This window comes from Numida meleagris, chromosome 14 (assembly GCF_002078875.1).
Source record: "Numida meleagris isolate 19003 breed g44 Domestic line chromosome 14, NumMel1.0, whole genome shotgun sequence".
NCBI lineage: Eukaryota > Metazoa > Chordata > Aves > Galliformes > Numididae > Numida > Numida meleagris.
The window spans coordinates 2,081,159-2,091,359 of record NC_034422.1 but is presented as its reverse complement, the minus strand read 5'-3'; the positions used below and the strand labels follow the sequence as shown (position 1 = coordinate 2,091,359).

At 49.3% G+C, this 10,201-nt stretch overlaps 1 protein-coding gene across 20 annotated transcripts in view; it reads left to right on the top strand.

Annotated features, from left to right (window-relative positions):
• FBRSL1 (fibrosin like 1) overlaps window positions 424-10,201 on the top strand; it is a 431,679-nt gene continuing 421,901 nt past the window's right edge. For all 20 annotated transcript variants that reach the window (XM_021412376.1, XM_021412372.1, XM_021412375.1 and 17 more), the window contains exon 1: window positions 424-769. In XM_021412376.1, coding sequence (XP_021268051.1) covers window positions 476-769 — 294 coding nt within the window. In that variant the 5' untranslated portion in view covers window positions 424-475. The remainder of the gene's footprint in view (window positions 770-10,201) is intronic.

Below are 10,201 nucleotides of genomic sequence, written 5' to 3'. Positions count from 1 at the left end.
TCGTCCTGATCCAGATAGACCCCCCCCTCCTCTCTGTTCTCCCCTCCTCTTCCCGTCTCTGCTTTTTTTTGGGGGGGTGGGGGGAGGCAGGGGGGTGGAAATTTGTCAAGGTCATTCCGTGGATTTAATATTTTTGGTGTGTGTGTGCCGCTCGCCCCGCCGCCACCCAGCCTTGCTCTGTGGATTACCATCGCCCTGGATCCGAGGCGCTGAACAGCAGGATTTTTGTTGTTGGTGGTGTTGATTTTTTTTTATTTTTTTTCTTAAATTATTATTATTATCATTATTTTTAAAGGGCTGCGGGGTTCGGAGAGGGGAAGCGGAGAGTTGGAGGGGGGCGACTTTTAACCCCCCCCCCCCCCCCCCCCCCCCCCCCCCCCCCCGCCCGGCCTTCTCCTGTTTTATTTTTTCCTTTTTTTTTTTTTTTTTTTAAATATTTTTATTATTTTATTTTTGCTTTGCCTCCTCTTCGGAAATGGATGGGAAAATCCGGCAGAGCCGGAGGTCGAGGTCGCAGCGGGACCGCGTGCGGCGGCGGGAGGCGGCGGCCCGCGACCCCCGCAACCAGAGCCCCTCGTCGGGCTCCGAGAAGGAGCCGAGCCCCGGCAAGGAGAACGGAGCCCAGAACTGCACGGCCCCTCGCGGCCCCCCGCCCGCCGCCCGCAACGCGCGGCCCCCGCGCCGCCGCCGCCGCGAGTCCAGCTCCCAGGAAGAGGACCTGATCGATGGCTTTGCCATAGCCAGCTTCAACACGCTGGAAGCGCTGGAGGTAAGAGCCGAAAGGGCGGTGGGGGGGGAGGGAGGAGGAAAGGAGTGTTTCTTCCCCTCGTCTGGAGGAGGGGGTGGGAGGAAAAAAAAAAAATTGGGGAAAAAAAAAAAAAGCATTGTGCTTTCAGAATGCTGAATGTTGTCAGTGCCCGTTTATGTGCGTTAATCCCCATGATTGCTGGGGGGGCAGCTTGCTGCAGGAGGTGCCCCCCGCTTGCCCTCGCTCAGGACAGGAGGGCTGCAGTGGTGCTGGGGTGGTCCCACAGTGCGGGGCCCCCCCGGCTCACAGAGTTTGTGTTTGCCCCGTGCCAAAATGTGACTTGATCCTGAGATGGTTAGCAAATGGCCAGCGTTTGACATTTTGTAGAAAAGAGATGTTTAAATGGATAATAATCCCTCGGCTGTAATTCCCATTTTTGAAGTAATTGAACAAATTCTTCATCTCTTGTTGACTGTACATATTTTTCTGGTGTTAATAGGCTGGCAAAAAATATTGCTTGTCTAACTTATTACAAACAATATTTGCTGAGCAAATACTGCCTGCCTTGTCTGGGCTGAGCCGAGCAGAGCAGGAAATCCAATATTTTCAGAGGGGCATTGACAAACTGCAGCTTTGGCTTTTGGTTTTTGCTTTGTTTGTGCACTCAGTGGGGCGCTTGGGGAGCCCCACGATGTGAATCCCAAGTGCACCCCACCCCGTCCCTCTGCCCACTCCCTCTGACACATGTGAGGTCAGAGCTTTGGGTGCTGCAGGTGTCCTGCTGCTACATGTCGATGAAGGGTGTTGCACGGACTGCTGGACTGTCCCAACATTGCAGTGGGATCTGTGCTGCTATGCTTTGGGATCCTAATCTGTGTGTCACCTCCTTGCTCTACTGCATGGGAAACCTCAGCCCCAGTGCTGGGGCACAGATCCTGGGGAGCCCACGCTCCCTTCACCCCAGCGGTGAGTGGAGCTGAGCGGTCCCCGAGCAGCACCAGGTGTGCGTGTGGTGTTGTGTTGCTGGTTGGCCTTCACGTTGTCACTTGTGGGGTGCTGTCCTGGCAGGAAGGCCGATACTTTGTCTAACGTAGCTGATAACAAGTGAGGGATCTGCTTGTGTGCCTAGAACATGCCTTAAACTGTCTGTATTATTATTATTTTTTCTTGAGTGCGCTCTTAGCCGAATCTGCATCAGCAGAGAGGTCCAATTAGAGCCCCCAGCCTCCACTGAGCTGTCAGTGCAGAAAGTAACGTTCATCTTCTCGCAGAAATTTTCCCCCACGATGAGCACATTATCAGGAAATAGAATTCAGATGAGAGCAATGCAGTCCCTCTAGGGCTGGAGGGAAAACTCTGTGCTTTTCCGATGGGATGCGCCCTGTTATCGCATTGGTGGGCCCGGGACCTCGATAAGGGCTGGGAGGTGACCTTAAACTTTGGTCACCCCTACGGACAGCTGTCTGTGGGAGCGCTGCATTGTTTTGTCCTTAAGGAAAATGATATACAGATCTTTTTGAGCGGTCCCCTCTGAAATGTTATACGCTAGCAGCTGAAATAAATGGATTCCTATTATTTCCCTGCATGCAAGAGAGTGTGCATGCTCCAGCACCTTGGAGCAGTGGGATCCTCCAGAGGAGTGCTTCCTGTAGGTACGGGGCCAGGAGGTGCCCCCAGCGCCCTGATGGCCATGTGCGCTTCGTAAATTGCAGTGACACAAAAAAGGGGAAACCTCAGTGTGGTGTGGATTTCTCCTTGTCCGTGGGTGCTGCCCGGTAGAGCTGGCGGAGCAGCGGGCAAAGGGGATGGCCGGGGCACCACTGCTGGTCGGCAGCGTGTGCCCGTGTGGTTGGCTGGTGCTGCGGGGTCACTGCGTGCTGTGGTGCTGGGGCTGTGGTGTGCTTGGCTGCAACAGGTGGTTTTCCTCTGGTTTGGAGGAGATCAGCCTTTCAGTCTGTGTTCATAATACGTATTTTTTGTTGGAGTGCTTAAAATCTGCTGTGATGAGATTTTGAAAATAAATGAGAATTGGAACCTTCCATGTCAGTGAAGAGGGAGAAAAGATAAAACGGAGCACATGGACCGGGGACAGTGCTGGACTACCAAAGTCTGCTTTGTTTGATTTCTAATCCTAAAAGGAGCCTTTGTTGTGTATATGATAGCTCCTTGCAGTCCTCTGTGCATTCTTCCTCTAGGTGTGTTTGTCACTACGTGGTATGGTGACCTGTGCTGTAGCCTTTGGGTTTCCCCCTGGAAATTAAATCTGAGTGCTTAGGCAGAACTTTATGACAGAAGCGTTTGGAAGACGCAAGGGTTTTTTTGTTTGTTTTTATCTCAAAATGCTGTGAATTCCCCTTGCCCACTTCAGAAAATCCTCAGCAGCGGTGTTCCTGTAAGCACAGGCTGCTCTGTGGCTCCCGCACGCTGACCTGGTGATGGGAGCAGTTAGGGTGAGTGCTTCGGTGTGAGTTCTGGGCTTTTGGGATGTCTCATTTAACTGGTGTGGCAGTTGTCATCTGAAAATACCGCATCTTGCTTCTGTGATACCCGCCCATGGTTCGACTTACAGCTCCCTGGCTCTACCCCCTTCATGTAAAGACAGATTTGATATTCATTTATTTATTTATTTATTTAAAGGAAAAACAACCAGAGCCCAGCAAACTGAGACTTCTCCTTTCCCTTCCTTCCCCTGAACCTTCTCAGATAAACGTGATTCCCGCTCAGGCTGTGCCCCACTGGTTTGTATGCGTTGTGCTTGACCCCCCTGGGCATGGCATTTGGGCTGACAGCTGGGACATTGGGTTTGCCCCGTGCTGGTCATCACAGCATGCTGCTGCCCAGGAGATGGATGGGGGATTTCTGGGCACCTCCCGAAATGAATGGGACGGAGGGGAGCGTGTGTGCCTTGTTATGTTCAGATGAAGCTGCTTATTATTCGTGGAGGTGATTGGTGAATCAGAGTGAGAGAAGTGAAATGAGTGAGTGGTGGCTGAGGGCTCTCTGATCATCCCTGTTCCTTTCAAGTACAAAAAACAGCCCTAAAAGGGAACTTCATCAGCATGTTAATGAATGCAATCTTGGAGAGCAATTGTTCTCCCAAAGTAGTCATAAAGACGAGGGGTTGTGTTTTCCTTTTGGCTTTTGTTTATCAATTTTACAAATTCCAGCAAAGCTTTGGAACGCTGTGTGGAAATTTTAACTTTCTGGGTGTATGTGTGTGTAAGAGTTGTGTGTATTTCTTTTTTTAAAGGAATGTTTAACCTATTTATAGAATCTCCTGGAGGACCCACGTGCATGCAGGCGTTGGGCAGCAGCAGGTCCCTGGGTAGAGCAGGCAGAGTTTGACCTTCAGCCCACCTTGGGGTGTGGGTCCCCTCTGCCCCCCGACCCCAGGGGCCGAGCACGGTGACTCCCACCCACACCCCCCCAAGTGACTGCACTGCTGTTGGTGTCACAGGGTTCAGGGAACCCACACAGTGCCAGCAGGTTCTGGACAGCGTCCTTGGGTTCTTCAGCTGCTGTCCTGATAAGGCTGCTCTCGTGTATGCTGGTGCTCTGATCTCCCACTGATAAGAAAAGCAGTGAATGTATCTGCAGCTTCCTGCTCCAGAGGTCTGTGCTGGCTCCGCTGGCCTGGCTGCGCAGCTTCTCGTTGATCAGATCTCCCTGTGCGCTTCACAGTGTAGCTTCTCTGTGGCTAGCCTGATGTTTGAAACAAACTCCTAGGCTTAATCATTTTTTTTCCTTCTACTTAGTTGCCATGTGATTTTGGTATGAAGTGTTTCTGATGGACAGTTGATCCTGAAAGTAGTTTGTAAACTCAAGGCAAGGTGGTGACTTTGTAGGCAGTGTGCTGAATGCCTCCTGGTTTTCCTGCAGGCTTGTTAGTCTGCATCGATCAGCTCTCCTTGCTGTTGGTTTTTGGTCTGAAGCAGGTACTCAGGGTGTGTTTTAGTTGCTATCAAGGAGTGAGTGGTGATGAGTACAGAGCTTGGGGGCTGGAACGAGATGATCTTTGAGGTCCCTTCCAACTCAGCCAATTCTATGGTTCTGAAATGGGGGCTCTGGGATGCCGGGGTACCTGCTCAGCCCTGACCTGGGGGACCCAGGTGCCCACACTGCAGTGCTGGGTGGGGGTCTGGCTCTTGTTGGAGTGCTTTGCCTCCCTAGTGAGCCCTGCTGGATAGGGTAGCGCACAGGTGGGCTCAGCTGGTGGCACCGCCACCTGCTGCAGGGCCACTTGCACAAGAGCTGCAAGTACAGCCCCGCCAAGGGCAGTGCCTGCTCGCTCAGGTCACCGGCATGCCATTAGCAGCAGCAGTGCCATTGAGCATAGCTGTGGTGTCATGGGGAGGAAGTGGCGTGCTCACCGAGGCCGGGCTGTGGGACACCCACGCCTTTCAGAACTCAGCCTTTCTTCAGTGGGCTGAAACCTGGGGTGAAAGGTGAGATGGAGCTTGTTGCAGTGTGAAGTGCACCAACAAGCACAGAGAAGATGAATTATTAGTCTTTAAAAAAAAATCATATTTAAAAACACAGGGTACTATGTATTGCACAGGCAATTTGGATAAAAGGGCCCTAGCGTAGCTAGTGTTCCACTTAATCCAAGTAGTAGATGATACTGGACCCAAGTTAGTGTTTGCTTGCAGCAGTGCACATGGCTGCTTGTCTATTAGGAAAGGAGAACTTCATTGTCCTCCCAGTATATCAAGGACACACACTTTTTATGTTTTGTCTCAATTATTTCCCAGAATGGAACTGAATATTACGATGTTTCTTTCTGGGAAAATAACAGTGCAAAGGAGCTGGGAGGGATGGGACGAGCCGGGCACATTGCTGTTTCTCTGAGATTCCAGCTTGATGGGCAGGAGGGCTGATGGATCGTTCCACTGCACCTCTTTAAAAATGCATTGAGTGATGGAGATGCAATGCCTGGGCTGCAGAGCTGCACACACGCAGCGGTACCCACGGTGATCACGCTGCTTCCTGCAACTGTGAGGTTTGGGGGTGGTGTTTTCATTCTGATATCCTCCTGCTCTCTTGTTTCCTGGCTGTGTGGTGCTGAGCTGTCTGGCACTGCGGGCTGCTTCCCTCCACCTGTATGGATCCTAAATGGGTGGAGAAGGTCCCCAGGTCACTGGGAACCCACTGCCCTGTGCCTGCAGGGCTGCAGCAAGCTCTGGGAACAAGCAGCATCTCCAAAGCAGCCTGTTCTTCCCCATGCAGTAATTTTTTTTTCTTTTAAAATAAAGTTTTGAAATACAGTGTAAAGGACTTGCACCTCAGTATCAGTTGTATGTGAACATCCTGCTGTAAGTGAGAACAATTTCCAATTCACTGCACTTTAATGCCTCCAGTTTATCACCGTAAAGGTATAAAAGAGTTTTATGTAGGTGAAGTGGCTCTTGCCGTTTAAATATCTCCTGGCTTTGCCATGTTCCAGCACCACGGGAGCTTTGCTCCAGTCACATTCCTTGCAAGGTCTGAATGCAATTTTACCAGCTCTGTTCTGTCTCTTTGAAAACTGGCCTCCTCCAAAGCTAACAAAATTTTAAGAACACTGTTGAGATGCTGAAAGGAGAGCCAGTCTTCGTTTTATTGACCCCATAGGTGTGGAACAGAGGAGAGGGGTGAGCACTTTGGAGCCACCGGGGATGGGGTGTGCCCTTCCCTGAGGACAGCCTACCTCAGTCTGTAACTTTGCTGCTCTGGATCTGAAGTTCAGAAATACCAGCTGAAAGCAGCCACTGGGGCAGCTCTGGGTGTAGCACTTGGTGCTCCAGGATGAATGGAGAGCATTTTCTTTGTAGCACTGTCTTGCTTCAAGCCAAAAAGAGACTAAACTTGAACAAAAGTTGCATCTGCAAGGTCAGTGGTTGGCATGGATAAGGGGATTGAAGGGATCAAAATGATTTCCCTGCGCTGCTGGCTGCAAAACATGGGCTTATGGCACCGTTCCTCTTTCTCCCTTTGTGCTCAGAGCAAAGCTTTTTTTAATCTTGTGCTGCCTAAGTATAGCTGTGCCGCATGGATGTGGCAACTGGAGGTGAAATGCTCTATTCCAGGGGCTCTTGGGCTCTGTCACTGGGCCTGGGGAACTGCTGATGGAGCAGGATGGTGCTGGGGCTCTCTTCTGAGTGTGCTATGAGAAGTGCAAGTTTGTGAATGTCTCTATGCTGCACTTATACCTGTCATCTAAATGCAATGCTTGTGGTGTTTGCTGTTGAGTATCATTGCATTATTTTCCCTTCCAACAGATGTTCCATCTAGGTCTGTAATAACACCTGTAGTTGTTCAGTGTTTTCTTTCTTGTTTCGTGTTTAAATGTAGATTGACTTGCTCTGCAGCCAGATCCCTGATCTGGGCTCTGCTCAGAGAGGATGTACTTGGGCTGGAGGAAGCATGCAGCTCAGGTTTGGGGCTGCTGGCTGGGGCACGCTGCTGGACACCTGGGTCACATCCTGACCCCCTCCTGTTGGGAGCGAGATTGTAGTTTGCTCACTGGTTGCTCTTTTATCTACTGAAGAGCTAAAAAAAGAATTTTAGGGCAAGAAATGTCTTGTTGAACCTCACAATTGTGCCAAGTGCATCAGCTAATAAATATACTATTGCTGTTGATGTCTTTGGGCTCATAAATGTCTCTCGCGCTGCTGTCTGAAGACGTGCAGCCTCTTTATCCCCTCCAGCCCAGTACATGCTGCACACGGGGGGAGCGGGAATCCGGGCACTGTGCAGCTAGGAGATGTTTATGGAATCAGCCAAACTTATATAAAATTATTATGGTGTTTTGACAGCTTGTTAATAACTTGCAACCAATGGAAGAAATGGAATTACAGCATTCTTGGTCTTTGGTGGAACCTTGGCATTTCTTTCAGATTGTAAAATTAAAGAAAAAATATGAAAGCCATTAAAATAGTTGGATGTAGTGCCTGGGAAAAATGATGGGCCGCTTAATTGAAAAAATGCTTCATTCCAGTTGGAGTTCATTGCAGTTTGTTTCTATCTGGTTGACTGGGTCCGTAGTGGGGAGGGAAGAGACCCCAAAACCCATCTGAGAGAGAGTGTTGGGTTTCGCTCAATTCTTCGTCTTGTCTGAATGGAGTGGAAGGAAATTCGAGTGAGCATTAGACACGGGAGAAGTCTTGTCACCTGTAATGACTAAAATCCCCTGAAGTGTTGCCAGCATGTACTTTAGGAATCATATAATTATATGATTATTGAAAGAGACATAAAAGACCTCATGGCAAAAACCTTAGAAAGGGGGAGGGAGGGAATCCATATGCAAATGAACATACACAGAATTTGCTGTCGCTTTTTTTCTGGTTATTTTTCAGTGCTAAGCTCAGTAATTGCTTTTATGGGGATTACTTAATAAAACTGGGACATGGAAAGGAGGGAGACGTTGTTTATGCTGTGTCACAGGACTGGCTTGCATTCCTATGGAGTCAGAGTATAAATGAATGTTAAAAGTAAAACTACAGAGCGGGTTTTCTGCTAACAGAAAATAGCTATTTGTTGTAAGGTTATCCTGCAATAAAAGTGTTCTGTGGTCTGGCGGTTAGCAGAGGGGACCGGAAGGCGAGATAATGGGGTTTTCTTTCTGACTCGGCCACGGGCTTCCTGCCGGAGTTTGGGCAGAGCCTGTCCCTGCGGTGCTCGGAGCCGTGGGGATGCTGTCCCCTGCCCTGGCGGCCCTTGGCTCTCCTTTAGCCCCTAGCATGTGGAAACTCAGCGTTAGATTTTCCCAAGCTTCAGTTTCCCCTGAAACGCAGGTCTGGAGTTGAGGAGCTAAAGTTCTCCCAGGCTTCAGCTTTTCCTTACTGGTGCCCTGGATTTATAGTCTTGCTTCTCCTAGAAGCGCTCATTCATGTGGTTACAAGGGAACTCTCCTGATGCAGAACAGACCCATATCTCAAGAGAGGTTTTCTTGCAAGATAGGCAAAAATCTCCTTCCTTTTTTTTTCTCAGAATTACTAAAGCATTTGGTGCATTAAGAAGGGGGAAAAAATCTTGCTGCTATTAGTGTCACGTTACTGAATATTTTGCAAGATTCTCTACAGGAAAAAGAATAGCATTTGCTCTGGGATTCTAGTCTGAAGCTAAATAGCACCAAGTTGTGATATAAGTTTGCTAATGTGATTTTTAGCTGAAAATGACAATGGTTTTCCAACCAGATGGATTCTATAACATGCCTGCTATCAGCTCGTCCATCACGCTCCACAGATGTCTGTACATTCATTATAATGGGTGTGTGGTAATGCTGCTGATTACATTGGACGTGCTGATAAACCCACTCCAGCCCATTTACCATTGCCTGCTGGCCCCGCGGGCACAGAGCAGGGCCCTGAGGTCCTTGTCACCGGGTCTTTTTGTGGAAAGGTGATCTTTTCAGCAACTGTTGGAGATGAGGTTTTCCAGAGCCACATGTTAGCATCGGACCTTCGGTTCTAAGAAATGAGCTTGTGTTTTGGCAGATACAGAATGTGCCATTTCCAATGCAGAGGTTGTGATCTAGTGTAACAAGGGCCTATATGTAAAGTATGTTCCCAGATCATGAGCTCAGATAAACAACTGTGGGTAGTTTGTTTTCCTAAATGCTTCCCAAGAATTATTTCTGAAGCTGGGGATGGGGGAAGCAGCTGTTTTCAGAGTGCACATCTTTGGGTTCTTCACTTCAGCCATGCAATGCCCTGAGGAGCACCCTGACAATGCTGGGGTGAGCTCGGGGCTGGCACCTCTGTGCTCAGGGCTGCGGGTCCTAGGCTCTGTGCTGCAGCCCTCCAGCTGCCTCCCCTGTGCTGTGGGCTCAGCGTTATTTGTCTGGAGCACTGGAATGTGCTGTGTTGCTCCAGTGTCAGGGCTAGTGAGTGAGCAGCTTCTCGTGGAACGCATCTTGCAAGCAAATGCACCTCTCCAGCATTGTTTTTTCTTTTTCGCACTCTGATTTTTATGTAATTCTGATTTTCTGCTCATTACAGCAAGTGAATTTTCACTGTTTCAGTGCACTTGCCTGGGAAAAAAGGAACAAGTGCTGAGATGGAGGAATAGATTTTTGTCTCAAGCGATACATGAATTCTTTTTGTTCTTTTACATCTCCCTCCCTCTGTGCATGTGTATGTTAAAATTCCCGTTCCCTGTTTATAAATGTTTAGCAGCTGAAGTCACTGGTGTTTTTCAAAGTAGTACCTTTGCGAGGTTGAGAACATAAGCAAAATGTGATTCTTCACTCGGTCTCAGCTGAATACTGTAGGAATAATGAGTCTGTGCCTACAGCACAAACCAAGACACAAAAAGCATGCCAATAAGAATACAAGCCTGGGGGAAGAGAGAGCGTGGTGTGTTTTAGCAACAGTACTGGAGCATCCCTGCCTTTATTTTGGGGCTGGGAAGGGCCAGCCGTGGTGTGAAGCTGCCCTGCTGATGGCAGCCTGGCTGGTGCTCTCCCCCGGGCTG